The sequence below is a fragment of the Cryptomeria japonica genome, chromosome 3 (assembly GCF_030272615.1).
Source record: "Cryptomeria japonica chromosome 3, Sugi_1.0, whole genome shotgun sequence".
NCBI lineage: Eukaryota > Viridiplantae > Streptophyta > Pinopsida > Cupressales > Cupressaceae > Cryptomeria > Cryptomeria japonica.
This window is the reverse complement of record NC_081407.1, coordinates 275137219-275157647: the sequence shown is the minus strand read 5'-3', so window position 1 is coordinate 275157647 and position 20429 is coordinate 275137219. Positions and strand designations below refer to the sequence as shown.

Genomic DNA, 20429 nt, shown 5'->3' with positions numbered 1-20429 from the left:
AACCCCAAGAGAGCTCGCAACTGCTGGAACTTACTCTCAGTGAAAGGTTTGGTGAATATGTCAACAACTTGCTCCGCTGTAGGACAATACTGCAAATCAATGACCTGCTCCTGAATGAGCTCTCGGATATTGTGCATATGAATCTCGATGTGTTTGGTCCGCTGGTGCTGGACCGGGTTCTTCGAGATTGCAATAGCACTCTGATTGTCGCAATGTAGAACTGTCAACCGTGGACTGGTGAACCCAAACTCTGTGAGAATCTGCTGGAGCCAAATGGTCTCAGTCGCTGCATTAACAACGCCTAGATACTCAACCTCAGTCAAAGAGAGAGCAATAGCATGTTGCTTCTTGCTCTGCCAACAAATGGGGCCTAAACCAAGGTGAAAACTGTAACCGGAAGTAGACTTACGATCATCAAGATCACCAGCCCAATCGGAGTCTGGGTAACCAACCAAGCGAAGTCCTGTGCCTGCTGCATAGTGAATCCCATAGTGATGTGTACCCTGGATGTAATGGAGGATGCGTTTGGCGGCTTTCCAATGAAGCGAGAAACCATGCCAACTACAAATGAAATATCAGGGCATGTATGGGTCAAGTAGATGAGACTACCCACAAGCTGACGATACAAAGTGGCATCAACTAGTGGAGAAGAACAATGAGCCTCAAGCTTGACTCCTGAAAGAAAGGGACTTGGGGCAGGCTTACAATCAGCCATATGAAAGCGTGCAAGTAGATCAAGAGCATACTTGGGCTGCGATAGTGTAATCCTGGAAGGTGACTGTGAAATCTCTATCCCGAGAAAGTAGTGCAAAAGACCCAAGTCGATCATAGCAAATCTGTCATGCAAAGCAGATCTGACCGTGCTAATAATGGATGTGGTACTCCCTGTAATGATCAAATCATCAACATAGAGCACAAGTATCAAGTGAGAGTCATCCTGTCGCAAAATGTAGACATTCGGATCGGAATGACACCTGGTGAAACCTGCGGAGAGAAGAAAGGAATCCATCTTGGCATACCAAGCCCTGGGGGCCTGCTTAAGGCCATAGAGAGATTTCCTTAGTCTACAAACCAAGGAAGTATCCTGGATGAAACCCTGTGTCTGCTCCATATAAATCTCCTCATCAAGATCACCATGAAGAAAAGCACTCTTCACATCCATCTGATGTACAGCCCAACCATGAGCTGTAGCAATAGCAAGTGTCAAGCGAATGGAGTTCATCTTGGCTACGGGCGCAAAGGTCTCAATATAGTCAACACCTGCAACCTGAGAGAAACCTTTCGCAACAAACCGAGCCTTATACTTATCCACACTACCATCCGCAGCATACTTGGTCCGATAGATCCACTTACATCGAACCATCTTTCTCCCCTTAAGGAGATGGACTAAATCCCATGTGTTGTTCCTCATCAAGGAACTATACTCTTCCTCCATGGCTTGGTCCCACTCAGGAACCCTTGATGCTTCCCGAAATGTTTGTGGATCGGAAGCAGTAGCAATGAATGCATGTGGAAGATCCTGATGTTGTGATCGAGTTCTCCGTGTATCTGAAGGATCCCCAACAAGAGAACCCGCGGACTCAAGTGTCTGTCGAGCCCAACAAGGTCTAGGTGGAGGTGGAGAACAAGGCTCCTCAACTGCGAGTGGACCCTACGGAGGTGTAACCCTACAAGTCGGAGTTGAAGGAGTCTCATCATTTGAATCACTAACATCACTATCCACAATGGAGTAAGGTAGAGGAGGTAGAGAGGCTAAGCTAGGAGAGCTTTCCTCAAAGTGAACACTCCTCTCAATGAACACCTCATGTGTCTCAGGATCCATCAATCTATATGCCTTAACACCCTCAGGATATCCAACAAATATGCAAGGCCGACTCTGAGGTTCCAATGCCTTGCGTTTCTGTGGAGGTATGCGAGCCCATGTTGGACACCCAAAGACTCTGAAATGTCTCACAATCGGTTTCCTACCAGCCCAAGACTCAAAAGGAGTAATACCTTGCAAAGCTTTGTGAGGAACCCGATTCTGGATGTGTGTGGCACAATTGATAGCCTCGGCCCAAAAGGCGGGATCAAGAGAACGTGCATGAATCATACATCTAGCCATTTCTTTGAGAGTTCTATTCTTGCGTTCTGCAACTCCGTTCTGCTGTGGAGTGTATGCTACAGAATGCTAAAGATCAATCCCCTCAAATGTACAAAAATCCTCGAGTCTCTTGTTCACATATTCCCTTCCATTATCTGTACGAAGAATCTTGACCACTTTCCCGGATTGCTTCTCCACACGAGTCTTGAAGTCCTGAAATCTGTCAAATACTTCACTCTTATGAATAAGAAAGTAGACCCAAGTGAAGCGGGAATAGTCATCAATGAAGGTGAGGACATAGCGGGCCTTGCTCAATGAAGGTGCTGGAAATGGACCTGCTACATCGCTGTGAACAAGTTGAAGAACTTCCAAAGTTCTCCAAGCTTTCCCCTTATCAAACTTCTCCTCGGGATGCTTGCCCATGGAACAACCTGAACATACACCCTCTGAAAAACTGATTCGAAGTAGACCTGTGACCATGTCTTTAGTGCTGAGTTGCTGAAGATAGCGGTAGTTGAAGTGACCAAACCGCTCATGCCATAGCTTACTTTCAGAATTTGAATGAGTAAGCAAGGCCCTAGAAGGTGAACTTGGCACAAAGTGGGAGAATGAATAAAGCCTTGAGTTGTCATTGACTTGTCCCACTGCTACCAAGGCATCATCATCAAGTTCCTTTACCACAACTGAATCTGGTGTAAACTCAACCTTTTTCCCATTCCCATACTGAGTGATTTGGTAGATAGAGAGAAGGTTGGTAGACAAGTTAGGAACATAGAGAACATTCTCAAATGTTCCATCATCCATGTCAACTGAACCTTTCCCTTCAACCTCTACTTGTGTATCATCACCTATGTAAATGTGAGGTACCTTAGATGGCTCCAATGAAGAAAACTGCTCCTTTGTAGAACCCATGTGATATGAGGCACCTGAGTCAAGTATCCATTGCTGTGAAGAACTTGTTGTAGCCACAAATGCTTGCCCTTTTCCCTTAAACTGTGAGGAAGAGGAAGGAGATGAATCCTTCTTTGTGTAGGCGGATGGCAAGTTGATGTTGTTTTTCTTAAGAAGATTAGTTAACTCATCAACTTGCTTTGTGTGGCATCGATGCTCATTGTGACCATACTTCTTGCAATATCCACAAGTTGGCTTATCCTTCTTAGGTGGTGTCCCCTTCTTGGAAGAGGATGAAAAATCGCCTTGTGATGGAAAGGATGATTGTCCTTTTTCCTGTTGTGGCTGTGACTTAGATTGCTTCTTCTTCTTGTTGGAATCTTTGCCTTGACTTCCTTGATTCCCTTGATTAGCCACCAAAGCCTTGGACTTTGAAGACTTGAGAAACCCCTTGTTCAACAACTTAGATTGTTCCAATATCAACATTTCTGTGAAAGCATCAAATGAAGGCATAACAAAGGAACTCCCCACTGTCAAACGATGAGTTTGGAAGCTAGACACAAAGCTTGTCCAACAAGTTGAATATCAACTGAGCATCCTTTTTGTCAATTCCATAATCCTTAAGCTTTGCTCTTAGCTCATTTGCTTTGGTGACATAATCTTGGATTATATCAAAACTCTTGGGATCCAAGTTGGTGAGCTCATTGTCAATCTTATAACCTCTGATTTCATCAACTTGACCATACAATTTCTAAAACATATCCCAAGCATCTTTGATTGTAGTACACTTTTCAATATGAAAGATGAGGTCATCTAACACATACTTGCGCAAAGTTCCAAGAGCCATGCAATTCTTAGTGAGCCATTCTAATTGAACATTAGGATCAGCCTTAGGATCAGGTGGTGCTGCTATTGTTCCATCTATGTAATGCGTGAGACCTTTTTCCATTAATTTGCTCCATACTTTAATTTTCCATGATGCATAATTATGTGGAGTTAAAGATGGAAATTTATGAGGACTCATTGCAACAAAAATGAAAGAGCACAAGGAAAGAGAGGCACAATCACACAAGACACCCCCCAAATTCACTCAATCAAAGAACCCCCCCAAAAGTGATGATTTGGCACTTTATACTTAGTGCATGTACAATGGGCCACTTGCAAAAAATGGCAAAGTGGACTTCTGATTTCAATTTTACAACTACCTCAATAAGGCCAAAAGAGACTCAAACTAATAATGCAAGAGATCTAAACTAAGATCCAAGCAATTTACAAATACCAAATAGTCCAAATAAGACCAATATCTGAAAGTACAATTTCTACTTAAAATCTTTGAAATTTGATCATAGATTATGAAAGTAGAAAAAACATGCACTTTCAAAAAAAACGGCACCTGAAAAAGAGGTCGTATGAGCTCAAACGAGGCCTATGAAGTTGCAGAATTGAGGATTGGACAGGTACAACTGAGAGAATCTGCAAATTCCGAAAACCCTGTGCACCAAAACCAGAAAATAACCACACCACTGCGAAGAGCACGAAAAATTAGCCCAAATCAAAAAAAATTGTACCCAAAAAGGAGCAAAATTGAGCAAGTTATGGACCTCCAAAGTTGACCCAAAAATCCAAACTGCTCAACGGAGAGGTGTCTAAAAATTTCCAAAGAAAATGTTGACTAGGCACTGACTGGGTGCTGCTGACTGGGCGTTGACTGTGCGCTGCTGACTGGGCAGAAGATACGAATCCCAAAAATAATTTTCAAAAAATTTTCAAACTGGAAAATAATTTTTAGAAAAAAATAAAAAAAAAATTTTGAAAAAAATCCGAAAATTTCGTACCGTACCGCCCGAATTGGGCAGAAAATTTCCTCCACACCCAAAAATCGATTTTCGCCAAAATAGGTCGAATTTATACTCGATTTTTATGGAAACGGCCTCCCGGACGCAATGGTGAGGTTGAAAACGCTCTAAGATGCCTCCAAAAAACGCAGTCCCTCAGATCCGAAAATAGAAGCCTTCCAGGATGTCTCCAAAAACCAATCAATGAAGCCCCAATGGCTCTAATACCATGTGAGATTTTGCCAAGATCAAGGGCACAATGAAAAGTATAAAAATAGAGACAAAAGAATGACAAAAACAAACTGTATTCTCATCAATATGAAAATGATCAACTGGATTCACCAATACAATAAATATAGGCCTTCTTATATAGGCAAGGCCATATGGATGTACGAGCACACAATCATGACATGTGGCTCAATGAGAAACAAGGGTAGGTAAGAAATACTAGGGGTAGGTAGGAGAAATAATATAATATTCCACGAGAGGTGGATGACCCACTGAATGTGGACTGTAACAACAAAACAAGACCACAAAAGGTGGAATTTCTCCTACAAGCTCTATCCCTATGTGCACGCTTCGCTAAGTGTCTCAAATCCAAACTACAAAGAAATGCATTATCCTTAGTTAACTTAAGTGTAATAATATCCATAATGAATATTTATTTACACCAACAATTTCAAACATTATTGCATATTGATGCACCTGATTTTGTACTACAATGCGGACAAAGATGGACAAAGAATTGGTACTAGAAAGAGTGGAGTTCGGCATGCCTATGCTAGTACAAAGGTGAACACAGGTGTGGAATAGTAGCACTTACAATTCCTCTTTTCTTTATTTTCAAAATTGGATTGGTTTACCTATCACTGATAGGTTAGGAACAAAGAAAGAAAGACTTATCCTAGGTGTGAGGAGGCTTTTGAGACCACAGCAATTTGTCCCTAATTGACCCATTACTCATAACTGGAGGGAATTTTATTTCTTTGATAATTTTACTATCATTTGGGTATATGGGTGTCCTCAACCCCCACACATTTTTACCAAAATAGATTCCAATGAGATTAGCCATAATTGAATTCATTTGGCAGCTCACTTTAGTTGATAAAGAATATTTATTAACTCACAAAAAGGGCATTTTTCTGCCTAGGTTGTGGGTAGTTCCTGACTTTACCATTGGCAAAAGAGCCTTAGATGAAATTAATAATTGGTTAAAACAATACAGAATGGTAACTGCTTATTCTAGGTTTTGTGACCCTGAGCAGTTTATAAAACTTGCACTAAAGAGAATGACACCTTGGGCACAAGTGAAACATCATGAGCCTCTTGATGAAGAGGATGTAGCCGGGAATTTGACAGAAAAGATTGTTGTGCAAGAGAGAATATGGAAATGGGGTAATTTAAAGAGGTTAGAACAAGAATTCAGAGATAGTGACACCACTTTCGTTGGTTTTTATCATCAAGAGGGTTATTTTGAAAGAACGGAGAAGATGATCAATGCTTATGAGGACTTAATGGGTCAAATGCCAGGACAAAAGGAGCTACAAGAACCAGAGGATGAATTGTCCTCTCAAGGCAATACACCTGTTGATCAGCTGGTAATGCAAAGAGATCTACAAAGATTATTAAGGTAACTTCATTAAAATTTCAAATTAAATCATTTATCTTTTATTTTTAAAATGCATTTATTTTAATTGTAACTTGTTTGTATTTTGTAGGTGTCAAAGCCTTTGTAGGATACATTTATGAGGGCATGGATAGGAGCAAAGAGAACATCCAAAGCTGTTATTAGGGGGATGCAAGTAGATTTACCTCCATTTAAGAGATCAATGATCAACGATGGAACAACTGACTCCACCAGCCCATTCATGCAGTAGGGTACTACGTCAGCCCCAAGTTTTTCTTCTCCGTTAGTTTCATGAATGCTAATAGAAAGGTTGTGGAAGGTTTTTCAACATAGATTGAGAGGATGACAAATCACAAGAGCCTACATGGAGGATGTGGTTGCAACAGAAGCAGAAGAGATTGGATTGAATGACATTGATGTGGCAGAGGAATCGTGGCCATCAAGGCAAGGTGGAGCCACAAGCACAACCTTCAAAGACAATCATTCATAAATTCATAAAAGTTATCAACTAGCTATTGTATTTGCATAATGATGCAATCTTGTACTTTATTTGTATTCAAATATAAGAGAAAACACTTCCCCAAATGTTTTATGGACTCATTTGATGCATTTTGTAACTGAATTTTAATGTTTTTTAATGAAATTTATATATATATTGAAGTTGCCAAGTTTTTGCTGAGTCGGAATTTTTGGTTTGCTGAGTCTGAATATACGAACTATGGTGCATACAACATATTCAACAACTCATGCCCTAGTTGTCACCATCTATCTAGTTTTTCTAAATCATAATTTTTGGTGAAGTTTTATTAGAAAAGAACACAGCAATTTTTCGTAAAAACTCAACACTAAGTTTTTGGTACTATCACTCATGGCAGAATTTTCTGGACCCACAAGAATTCACCAAGTTTTTATATTAATTGTTTTCCAATATTAGTGATGAGATATTGTGTAAACCAAGAATACTGATACAAATGGCGACAAAGAAACACAACCAATTATTATGAGCAGTTGTTTCTTTGCCAGCAATTTATATGCATCTATACTACACAAAAACCTCGAGGATATCTGTTTCTGAGGCAGCTGGAAATTGGGATTCCCGTTGCAGAAGATTCCTACTTGAAAAATTGGCAGAATTCATATGGAAACAGATTTCTTCAGCTACAAAGGAAGTTTTTCAGACATTTGAAATCGGGATGTATTGAATGTATGTACAATACTCTGTACCACAGTACAGAGTTCAATATTTTTTTCCCCAGGAACTACAATAACAGACATAGTGTACCCAGGCAGTTCTGGGATGGATCTCTGGCACCCTGTGCAATTACACAGGGTACCCATACCCAAAACATTTTGTACTTATTTTCATGCAATTTCCAGGCTAGTGCATTAACAAGGATAAAATCCCATAAGCCTACATATTAGCAAATATTACCCAAGTATGTTGAAGAATAAATTGATTGCCTTTCGTACATCCTGAGTTGGCCTAGTGGTGGAGAACTTGTGCTCTTGAAAGAGAGGTCACAAGTTCAAATCCCAAAAGGGGATAGGGTATGTACACCTTATCAGCTTCGGCCCATTACCAATCAAAAAAAAAAATTGATTGCCTTTTCAAGGGATGCTTAAAATCAACTAGGAAAATAGTGCAAATTTATAAGAAACAGAAATTGATACAAAACTTAATCTGCATATTCGCTGAAGTCAGAATCACCTTATCTGCTGGTATAACTGTTGGAGGGACATAGTTTTCCTCTCCTTCTTGCCAATGTTGTTTTACATACTGTTTCAGCAGAACCGCAGCTAAGTAAAAATGTACAGTCAAGGCATTCCATAAGTAGAAATGTATTAACAAGATTCCTTATCTGCAGGATGTGATATTCATCGTGTTTAAAACTAGTTTATCATCAGCACATAGATGCCTCATCAAACACGATACTCATGACCGGGTCAAATGGGACAAACTAACCTATGTGGAAGTTTATAAAACCAATCCTTCATTTATATCAGCATATGAACACCAATAGAAAAAGAACGTGCATTATAATTAGCAAAAATAAATAATATTTATATCAAAGGATATCTGTCGTAATCCCAATGGCAGCTCCCTGTTTACAGTGATCTTCGCTAAAGCAACTCCAAACCCTGCAGAACAATCAAATGTTATAAATCAGACAATTATTTGACATGTTAAAAAACTAGCTTGTTCTCACAAATTTAAATTAACCACCAAACTGATAGCTCATGGATATAACAACCAAGAAACAAACATGCAATTTTGATACATTAATTTAGAAAACAATGATGCCACGTGGTCTTCAAAAGGTAATTATACAAAATTAAAACCAGACCCAATATAACCTATCATACTCTAGAAGCAAATCAAAAACACTGAAATTTTGTCATAATATCAATCATGTTGCAAGGAATATATCATTTATATTAAAAACCCTCACTGTGATATACATATATGTATACATATACATATATACATACATATATGTGTGTGTGTATGTGTATGTGTGTGTATATATGTGTGGGGAGGGGGGGGGCGGGGGGGAAGAGTAATAGTCAGTATTAGATTGGGAGCATGTGCTTTGTAAGTTATCTTCATGGAAAATTAGAATAAAAGTATTTATGCCACATGCATGGGATCACAGTAATTGCCTTTAGTAAAACTATATGTATTCTAATAACTTCCCTAGCGTAAAGCATCCTATATATTGTTATTAGATTTCATGCTCTATTGGGATGATAGCCTCCTTGAAGTGGCACTGCAAACATAATAGACAGGCATTTTGTTGCTCATATTTTTGGTGTATATCTATGTATATAAATGTTTATTTGCAACCATCACATTTCACTTGCTTTGTTCAAAACTAGAAGTCCTCATGGTCCTGAATACTAGATATGCCAACTATCTTATTTTGTTGAAAAGGATAATTGAGGTGTTGAAGCCTCTACAATTAATGGTGATTAATTCAAAAAGGGCTAGATGGCCAGAGGCAAAAACTAGAATTCCTCATGCTCCTGAATGCTATTAGAATATTTAATTATATTTTAGTCACCTATATTTAGTTCCTTGTTTAATGGTCATTTAGCTTTTTAGTTAATTAGCTTTTAAGCTTTATTTAGCATTTAGCTTTTTCTTTTTAATTAATTAGCTTTGAAGCTTAATTTAGCTTTTAGCTCTTTAATCTTTTACTTTAACGTTATGTTCTAATTATTGAACATCGTCTTGTAACCTCTATATATACGTGTGTATATCATTCAATGTAATCATCCGATTATTGAATCATTCATTCAATTTATTTTTCATGATATCAGAGCATGGAAATTAAAATTTTCGAAAATTTTTGTTATTAAAATTTTTCGAAGTTTTTATTGAAGAGATTTTTTTTTAAAACTGTTTTTTTCTTAAAAAGGCAGATTTTTTTCTTTTCATGGGCAATTTTTTTTTTGCAGGTTGAAAATTTTCCTAGGGTTTCTGCAATTTTCGACTAGGGTTTTGACCCTTCATTTCAAGTCGAAACTTTATTTTGGTTGCAGATTCTTGGCGGGGTTTTCGAAACCTCAACTGGGTTGTCGTCAGATTTTTCTGGGCGCATCGTTTTTTGTGCCTCGATTTTTGAGCCATCGTATCTGCATTCTGTTTTAAGATTCTTGGTGGGTTTTTCGAGAGCTTTTCTGGGTTGGTCTCAGATTTTTCGATGTGCCTCGATTTTTGTGCCAGCAAATTTGCCTTGGAATTTAAAAATAGTTCACAATTTCTGCTATTTCTGTGGACGTTGGGATTTTTGCTGTTTTTTTAGCACCATTTATGTTGTTTTAAGTGTGTAGAAAATTTTAATTTTTGGATTTCTTCCAAACCTCGAAATTCATGCCTTGGAATTTGTGCCAGAATTCTCCTATAGGGTTTCAGTTTTTTAAGCAACTGTTTCTATTCTGATTTTTTTTTAAATCAGATTCTTTTGTCTCTTGCTTTCACTTAGTTGACCTCGATCAACCTCGATTTCCGTGATGGCATCATTAACCAACATCATGTTGGAACACAGTCAAAAGTTCAATAGCCGCAACTACAACACCTGGAAACAACATATGCTTACCATCTTTGAGTATCGTTGCCTTGATCAACTTGTTTTGGGCAAGGAATCTCGTCCTACAACAGCAAGTGATGATCAAGACAAACATGATGTGAAGAATTGAGAGGCTGTCATGCTTATCAAACTCTCTGTCACAGATGATCAATTCCCACAGGTGCCTTCAGGTAAAACAGCAAAAGAGATCTGGGATCTTTTGAAGGATCTTCATGAAACGTCCGACAAGAGCCGAGCTTTCTTTCTGAAGAATATGTTGTTTTCTATCATGATGGATGAGAAGTCATCTATCCAGGCACATCTTACGAAGATCAAGGACATCCGTGATCAGTTAAAAGCTATAGGCCGAACCATGGTGGAAGAGGATATGGTAGTGATCACGCTGAAAAGCCTTCCCAGATCCTACGAGCATTTCATTGATACACTCAATATCTCCTCTACTAGTGTTGATTTGAAGTTTCCTGATCTTTGCAACAAGCTGCTCCAATAGGATCGATGGAAGCAGCGCTAGTTCATCCACTGAACAGGCTTTCACAGCCTCAGCTTCGCATAAGTACAAGGGTAAAGCTCCGTCTTTCCAATAGAAAGGACAAGGTCAAGGTCAACCTCAGCAATCTTCCAAAAAGAAGAACTTATAGTGTTCCTACTGTCATATATATGGCCATTTGGTGAAAGATTGCCGGAAATTGATAGCATCCGAGCAATCCAAACAGGGAGGGTCCAAGCAGAAAGCCAATTCTGCCACGCATCCTGATCAGAAGGAATCTGCCTTCTATGCGTTCATGGCCCAAACCTCCTCTGATGATGTTTAATCATCAGCCTGGTACATTGACTCTGGAGCCTCTCGACATTTCACACATCGTCGGGATTGGTTTACAGAGTACATGCCTTTCACTGATTCAGTGATCTTTGGTGGAGGTGAAGAGTATACTGTTGTCGACAAGGGCAACGTTCAGATTTCATCTGATGGGAGGGATTTAATATTCCTCAATGTATACTTTGTACCTGGTATGAAGCTCAATCTACTGTCAGTCAGTCAGATTATGCAGCATTCACCACAACTGGATGTCGTCTTCGGGTTGCACAAATGCAACATTGTTGATGGGGAGACTCGCACTACAGTTGCAGTTGGTATTGAGGATCATGGTCTTTATAGACTTGTTGATTCTACTGGTTCTCAGGAGCTCACCATGGCAGCTAGGAGTACTTCCATTAGCACTCTTTGGCATCAACGATATGGGCATCTCAATGTCCACTATCTCTCTCAGTTGGTTCGAGAGGATCTAGTCGTAGGATTACCTGAGATTCAAACTCAAAATCATGGAGTTTGCGGAGCATGTCAAGTTGGAAAGCAACATAGGACTCCATTTTCAAATGGAGACGCTTGGAGAGCATCCAAGGTCTTGCAACTCGTTCATGCAGACAACTGTGGTCCCATGAACACTCCATCAATCACTGGATGCAAGTATTTTCTATTATTTGTTGATGATTTCAGCAGACGCATGTGGGTTTATTTTCTTAAGCAAAAATCAGAGGTGTTCACCATGTTTCAAACGTTTAAGGCCTTAGTGGAAAAAGAGTCTAGATGTCAGATAGTCACTCTTTGGTCTGACAATGGAGGGGAATTTTGTTCTACAGAGTTCACCAACTTTTGTGCATCACATGGCATTAAGCATCAACTTACCACACCTTACACCCCACAGCAGAACGGTGTTGTTGAGCGCAGGAACCATACAGTCATTGAGATGGCTCGGTCTATGTTGGAGCATAGAAATGTTCCAAAACATTTTTGGGCGGAAGCGGTCTTCACTGCAGTCTACCTTCTGAACGAGTCTCCCACAAAGGTCGTTAAGAAGATGACTCCAGAGGAAGCTTGGTCTGGCAGGAAGCCCAAAATCAATCATTTGAAATTTTTTGGCTCTACAGCTTATGTTTGGATTACAGATGCCACGCGCACCAAACTGGATCCAAAGAGTCAGAAATTGATGTTCATCGGCTACAATGACAACCACAAGGCATATCGGCTGGTTGATATAGACACTAATCACCTCATATTGAGTCGAGATGTAGTTTTTGATGAAGAAAGAGGGCCTTTTCAGCCTTCCTCTATTAATTTGAGCATTGAGGATCACCCTCCAAAGGTTGTAAGTATGGGTGTTCGTCTTCCCTTAGCTCCACTTGATGGGAGGGATTTAGTTGACTCTGAAATTGTGGGGTCTCCCAGGCAAGACATTGCACCCCCTGACTTTCCTCAAGATCTTCACGATCCACATCCAGAGGAGCTTGCTCCAGATATTCCAGGCACTCTTCATCCTGCAGCAGATGTTGGTACTTCTACTCTCTGGCCTAAGTGGTGGGCCAAGACCATTGGTGATCTTCATGTTGATGAGCTCATTGAGGGTAGATCCGTTAGAGGTAAGAGCCAACAACACACAGTTAATTTTGCTCTTATGGCCAACATTCACAATATTTATGAGCCTCAAACATATACAAAGGCTAAAGGTGTACCCGAAAGGGAAAAGGCTATGGCAGCGGAGCAACATAGTCTTTTGAAAAACAACACTTGGGCATTGTCTGATCTTCCTCCAGGAAAGAAGCCCATTGGCTGCAAAAGGGTTTTCACAAAAGGAGGGCTTCGACTATGAAGAGACATTTGCTCCCACAGCCAAGATGAGTACCATTAGGCTTGTCCTCGCTCTCTTAGCTCAATTTGGATGGAAAGTCTATCAAATGGACGTCAAGAGTGCCTTTCTCAATGGTGATTTGCAGGAAGAAGTCTACATGACGCAACCTCCAGGTTTCAAGGTTGTCGGTAAGGAACACCAAGTATGTAGACTAGTCAAACCACTCTATGGCCTCAAACAGGCTCCTCGTCCATGGTACATCAAAATTGATAAGTACTTGATTGATCAAGGCTTTCAGAGGAGTCCTTCAGATCCCAATTTGTATGTCAAGCATACTAGTGATGATATTCTATTTCTAATAGTCTATGTTGATGATCTCATCATTACTGGCAATGCAGCACATCTAATCATGCAGGTCAAACAGAATTTGTGTCAACATTTTGATATGACAGATTTGGGACTTCTCCATTATTGTCTCGGTGTAGAGGTTTGGCAGACTAATAGCCATTTATTCATTTCTCAGTCAAAGTATGCCAAGAGCCTACTAGATAAGTTTCAAATGCAAAATTGTAAACTTGCATCTACACCTATGGAGATAGGGCTCAAATTATCAGCCAAATCAGATTCACCTGTAGTGGATGAGTCTTCATTCAGGCAACTAGTGGGCAGCCTCATCTATCTCACCGCCACTAGACCTGACATCAGTTATGCTGTGAGCTATATTTCTCGCTTCATGTCAGCCCCAAAAGTTGAACATTGGGTTGCAGCGAAGCGTGTGCTTCGATATGTGAAGGGCACTCCTGATTTTGGCATTTTGTACAACAAAAGCAAAGATCCTAGGCTGGTTGGTTTTACAGACTCAGATTGGGCAGGTTGTGTTGATGACAGAAAGTCAATGTCTGGGTATGTTTTCAGCTTGGGTACAGGTGCAATCACATGGACCAGCAAGAAGCAACAGGCAATAGCTCTTTCCTCAACTGAAGCAGAGTATCGAGGAACTGTTAAGGCAGCATGTGAGGCAATTTGGCTACATAGGATGCTTGCAAACATGCAAATGTCTCAACCAGGACCTACTCCCTTGTTTTGTGATAATCAAGGGGTTCTAAAATTAGCCAAAAATCCAGTCTTCCATGAGCGGACAAAGCATGTGGAGCTTCATTGTCATTTCATCCGCCAGCATGTTGAAGATGGATCTGTGATATTGCAGTACATTCTTACAGAAGATCAGACTGCAGATATCCTCACCAAGTCCTTGAGCCTGGCAAAGTTTCTCAAATTTAGAGGGCAGCTTGGTGTGATAGATAGCATGACCATTAAGGGAGGGTATTAGAATATTTAATTATATTTTAGTCACCTATATTTAGTTCCTTGTTTAATGGTCATTTAGCTTTTTAGTTAATTAGCTTTTAAGCTTTATTTAGCATTTAGCTTTTTCTTTTTAATTAATTAGCTTTTAAGCTTAATTTAACTTTTAGCTCTTTAATCTTTTATTTAACGTTATGTTCTAATTATTGAACATCGTCTTGTAACCTCTATATATACATGTGTGTATCGTTCAATGTAATCATCCGATTATTGAATCATTCATTCAATTTATTTTTCAAATACTAGATATGCCAACTATCTTACTTTGTTGAAAAGGATAATTGAGGTGTAGAAGCCTCTACAATTAATGGTGATTAATTCAAAGTGAGCTAGATGGCCAGAGTCAAACACAGCGCAAGGAAAAAATGTGAAACAAAAAATTCTTAACAATGATTGGTGGTCCATACCAAAGTAAGAAATTGTTGTTTTTTAATTAATAGTTGATTTTATTATTAGATTGCTGACTTTATTGCTGACTTTATTGTTAAATTGTTTAATTTCATTTTAACATTAAATTTTTCAATTTCTTGTTTTTAAGTTTCTAACTTGTAAATTATTTTCATTCTTTGCAGATATGTTTGCTCCTTCATCTCACCTGTTGTACATGTCAAAAGATATGTTGGTTAGACTCTACTAGCCTTGGAGAGATTTATGAGACATTTAATTACATTCTTGGGCAAATGAAGCAACTCGTTCATAGTTCAAAGCCTAATTGAAATTTTATAAGGGGCACACTAGACCCACTGTGATGTTGCAGTGGACTTCCATGAACACCTTGCTTCATATGGCAGCCTACGCTCCAAATCCCAAATGGTATGTAGCAAGATCTGGGAGTGTGCCTCCATATGATGACGAAGAGGTGAAAGAGGCACTCACGAAGGCCCTTCACAAGATGTATAATGACAAGAAGTCTACCTTACTTAGAATACAATAGTTAGTAGTCAATCTTTGTAGTCCAAAACTCAGCAAACCAAAGGCAAGGACAAATAGAGCTACATTAGCTCAAATTGCACTTATTACATGGTAGACACGGCATGACAAAGACACACCAAAGTTAAGGATATTTGCCACTCGTCTCATTTTACAAGTTGTCAATTTGACTGTTGCGAAATGGAATAGGTCTACATAGAGTTTCTTACAACCAATCAAGAGGAATAGGCTTACCTCTTGACAATCAAATAAGTTGGTAGCCATACATAGTACCTTGGGACTTCAAGATCAACAAAATACTTAGTATCATCAAACTCCAACCAAACATTGGAATGTTGATACCAAAGATGCCACACAAGTGATGAGGAGGAGGCACAAGAGGGATGGTTGGGGTTCAATTAAATATAGTAGCCCCTCAAAGTGGCAGTGACTCAAACTTAGACTCCAATTTTGATGGAATGTTACCAAATGCTTATTAGGGACAGCTGCATATTTTCTCTGTTTTTGTTATTTTGTAATTTAAAGTTGCAGCCTTTGAGCATTTTGTTGTAATTTTCATATAATATATATAAACATTGTCAATGAAGCAATTAAATTTTGTTAATTTGTTTGTCAACTCTCATGTGAAATATCAATTCAACTTTAATGTTATGTATTAGTGTTATGTGATGTCTATGATGAATGCCTTATCTATGTACCATATGAATATTTGAATTTTTTCTATTCTTTTTAATTTTACTCTTTTTAGATAGTCATCCCCTGCTGCCTCCCAAATAGTCATTCCCTGCTGCCTCCCAAAAAATCCATCCTAGAAACGCATCCCCCCATCTCCTACCATCTCTGTCCTAAAAACTTGGTGGAACATAGAATAATATTGATTCTATTACATGGCCCGTAATCATAAGGCCAACCACCAATCAATGGATCAGATGTGGAAGAAAAATAATCAACAATAAAAGCCATATGCTTCAAAACACATCAAAGTCATTTCCATTAATTATTTCCAAATCTAACTAAAATATGATCCATACTTCGGTTTGATCTAGAATAGGTTAAAAGCCTCTAAATGCAGAACTAAACGAACCAACATGTTGATCTCAAAATGCTTTTTAAATGCGTAAAACCTGAGGTCAAACAAAATCGGTATGACAAAGTTTTGACCTCCAAAACCTCAAATCCCAAATCTGCCTAGTGACAATGAGAAGACCATCAAATATACACTCCCTACTCTAATGACACAAACAATCGTCAAATTTCTAGGCAGAGATTTGTCAACAACCAAATGCACATCAATAAGCCATTTCAGCTCTAACAAACAAAATCTAGAAAATGCAAAACAATGGCCCCTAACAACTTTTTGCAGGAAATCCAAAAATGTGATCATATCTAGAAACTTCGACCATATGAGAAAAATTGCAATAACAAGCCACAAAATCTTATATGGGTAAATCTTGCACCAAAGAACCAAAATGAAGTTGTTACCCTACAAATAAGCCCTCACTGAGATCCCATGTCCAATGTGCTATGAGTAGAAACTATTTTAAAAACTTTGTGAACAACAACCAGAAGAAGAAAAGAGAGGATGAATGAACAATTCAACATCATATTTCAATTGTAAAGAGAGAGAGAATATTAAGAAGAATTTGCAAGTTCTGTACAATGATCAAACAGGTCAGATTATCAACCAAAATAACATATCTAGCTTTTATTTTATGTAAAGCTAACATATTTATCTACAAGCAAAGGTGATGTAGGAACAGCTTGGCAGGAAAAAGACAATCAATTGCTTGCCTTGCATCAATGCACATTTTCCATTAGGCTCTACAATTTTGACCAAGTGAGCTTGAGACCGCTACGAAATCAATATTGAAGAGAAAAATTGATATTAAGTACCATTGTGATACCACAGTATAATCAAAGTTAGAAATCCTCCTGGAGGATTTATCACCCCTCCATGAGAAGAAATGGTCCTCCTTACAGAAAGTTGAGAGAAGAGGCACAAACAGTAGTAACCTAAGCTCTAGGGTATAAAACACTTCAACAAGATTGGCAATCTGGTTGAGAAGAATTATAAGTCCCAATACATTTAACCCATGCATCAATGAATTGAGACACTTGTACTGGTATACTCAATTCAGGGTTGATTTCTTTTATCTTAAGTTCTACTACATATGGTGTATCCACCAAAGGTTGAAACTTCAAAGTTACATCAAAAAAGCTTTTGAAGTACAAGATTTAATGTATCATTTTTTGTTCCTTCTAAGGAGCCAAAATGCTGAAAGGGTTGAAATTAAATGTTTGCAGGATGCAAAACTTAAAACTTGAAAATAATATGGTATAAAAACCAACCTGGATGAGCAGATGCTTGTTTTAATGAATCCTCTGCAGACGATCTAATCTCCTGATTGATGTCAAGAGTTGCATTCAGACAGTTCAATAGCCACAGCTGGTCTCCATCAACTCCACCAATGTTTTCCATCTTGACTGTCATTAAATAAAAAAAAACCATTTTCTATCAGCATTTAGCCCCGGCATCAAGGATACCCTTTAAAAATGCCAATGTAACCTTTTAATTTTTCTAAGAAAATGCAACAAACAACTACAAAGAAATTAACGTTACCTTTCTCATAGCCTATCAGATATGGCTTTGTTTTTTCAATAATAAGCACATCATTGTATGTACCAAAGACATCTAAAATTTATACTGTCATCAATCAAATTTTAAAATAAAAAAGTTAACATATATCAACATTAAGCCTCAGAATCAACAGAACAAGGAAAAAATAGTCATGCTTTTATAATTTTATTACAGTAAAGTAAATCCCTACTTTATCTAAGAAAAAGAAATGCTCAATGACAAAAGCATTGACATTACCCTTAAATGGCATTTTCCTTGTCATGTCATATTTTACAAAAACAAGTTTACAATCAAACATCATGTGTATAAACACTGAATCCATCCTTACTCACATCAATCAATTTAAAACAAAATCAACACCCATATCCCTACTTTGTCTGAGAAACAGAAATGTTCATCACAAAAGCATTGACATTATCCTTAAAATGTCATATCCTGACATTTCCCTTATCATGTCATATTTTACAAAAACAAGTTTCCAATCGTGCACCATGCGTATAGACACTAGATCCATCTTTACTCACATCAGTCAATAGAAAACAAAATCAACACACATATCAGCATTAAGCCTCGGAATTGACTATGAATCTGATAAGCATTGACATTAGCAATATCATGTCCTCTCAGATAATATCCATATTTTTTGTTCAAAAGATAGCAAGTTTAGTATCATGCATTGAAAATATTCAATATCAAGTTAAAGCAATGTTTAATCAGATAGGCATTGACATTAGCGGTAACATGTGATATCAAATATATATCCAAACTTGTTTTTTAACAAAAGCAACAAGTTTTTAATTGAGACCAAATGTTGCCATTGATATAACAACGATCAAACAACTAACGTCATGTGATTCCACAGTCCATAATGTTGACAATATTTGCTTCTGGATTGGACTGTGTAAATTTTTTCATCATCAAATTTACACAGTGCAATCCAGAGGCAAATATTGTCAACGATCAAACAGGCAATATTGACAATAGCTGTGCAATCCAATCAGATTCACCCAAAAACGATTTATTTGCAAAAACTGCCTTCTTATGATCACCCGGATCAGATTTCACATACAGAAACAGTAAAACTCCAGGAAAAAATTAGAATCTGGACTCAAGCAATGGAATAGACATGCCTATATAGGGTAATTGAGTTTTGAAAAGATTAATGCAGCCATACAATGATTTTGGGTACTAATGCTTCTATATTAATTTATGAAGCTCTTTGCTAAGAAAAGAGTTCAATCAGACAGACAAGGTCATTAGCTGTATCATGTCCTATCAGATATACATAAATGTGCTTATCTCCAAAAAACAGTAAATCTGAAAAAAAGGTGATCAGAATTGGATAACAGAAATTTTGAGTATTTCAAACTATTTGGTTACTCATCATCGTGCGAATTAACGGAACTTCTTCCTAAGAAAAAACAGTATTGGATGAGACAGACAGCGACATTGCTGTATCATGTCGTATCGGTTATACCCAGAATTGATTATTTAATGAAAACAGCATACACACCCAACCCAAAAGTTTGCATAAAGAGGCATTGATTTTTTTTATAAACTACCCTAGAGCATTGAACATACGTGATCTGAATAGGGCAAAACAGAATTTAAGAACTTCGAACGGTTGTAGTACTCATTTTTATGTGTGTAAATGTAGCTTATCAATCAAACGAACATTGCCAATGGCATGAGATATACCAAAAAACTGTATTTCACAAAAAAGCAAGTCTTCAAACATCCGACCCAAAAATTTACATAACAAGAACTGATATCTTTAGAAAAATCACTGAACTTCACTGGAGCATTGATGATCTGGATAGGGTAACCTTTTTTTAAGAAATTTTATGAGCATATAACTAATGATTTGAGTACTCTCACCTTTATTGTCGAATAAGGAATGCTTGCTGTGTTGGAATGAATTGAATTCAAATGAACAATCTAATCGTGTGCTGGATCGGGAGACAAAATTGCTGTGAAATAAAGAGGAATTGGATCCTTCGTTATTGTTTTGTTGAAGGTTTTAGGGATAAATATTAACGTAGGAAGTGAGCTTATTTATTGCTTCCACTTTCCCGCTCATGTCGGCCAGTCTCCAGGTGAAAAAGAGTGTGCGCGAGAAACAACGTAAGGAGGGCAAAGAACTCTTAGATATATGTGAAATGGTGAAAACTACATCCCTTTCTTTTTTCCCCGTGTAATTTATTACTACTTTGTAAGACTTGTTTTTTTTAATGTAGAACATAACTAACTAATTATGTCTTAGCATTTTTTTTCATTATTTATGTGTGAAATTAAATTAGCTGGGTTCTATGGTTATAGATTTACTTCTCATACATTTAAATTTG

General features: G+C 38.0%; 1 protein-coding gene across 1 annotated transcript in view; it reads right to left on the bottom strand.

Annotated features, from left to right (window-relative positions):
• The window catches only part of LOC131063911 (uncharacterized), a 125375-nt gene extending 105157 nt beyond the window's left edge, over nt 1-20218 (bottom strand). Inside the window, exons 1-4 of the mRNA XM_057997880.2 lie at nt 19963-20218; nt 17796-17930; nt 8514-8575; nt 8145-8237 (exon numbers count right to left, since the gene is read on the bottom strand). Of these exons, the coding sequence (XP_057853863.2) occupies nt 8145-8237; nt 8514-8575; nt 17796-17925 (285 nt within the window). The 5' untranslated portion in view covers nt 17926-17930; nt 19963-20218. The remainder of the gene's footprint in view (nt 1-8144; nt 8238-8513; nt 8576-17795; nt 17931-19962) is intronic.
• Between the last annotated feature and the right edge of the window lie 211 nt (nt 20219-20429).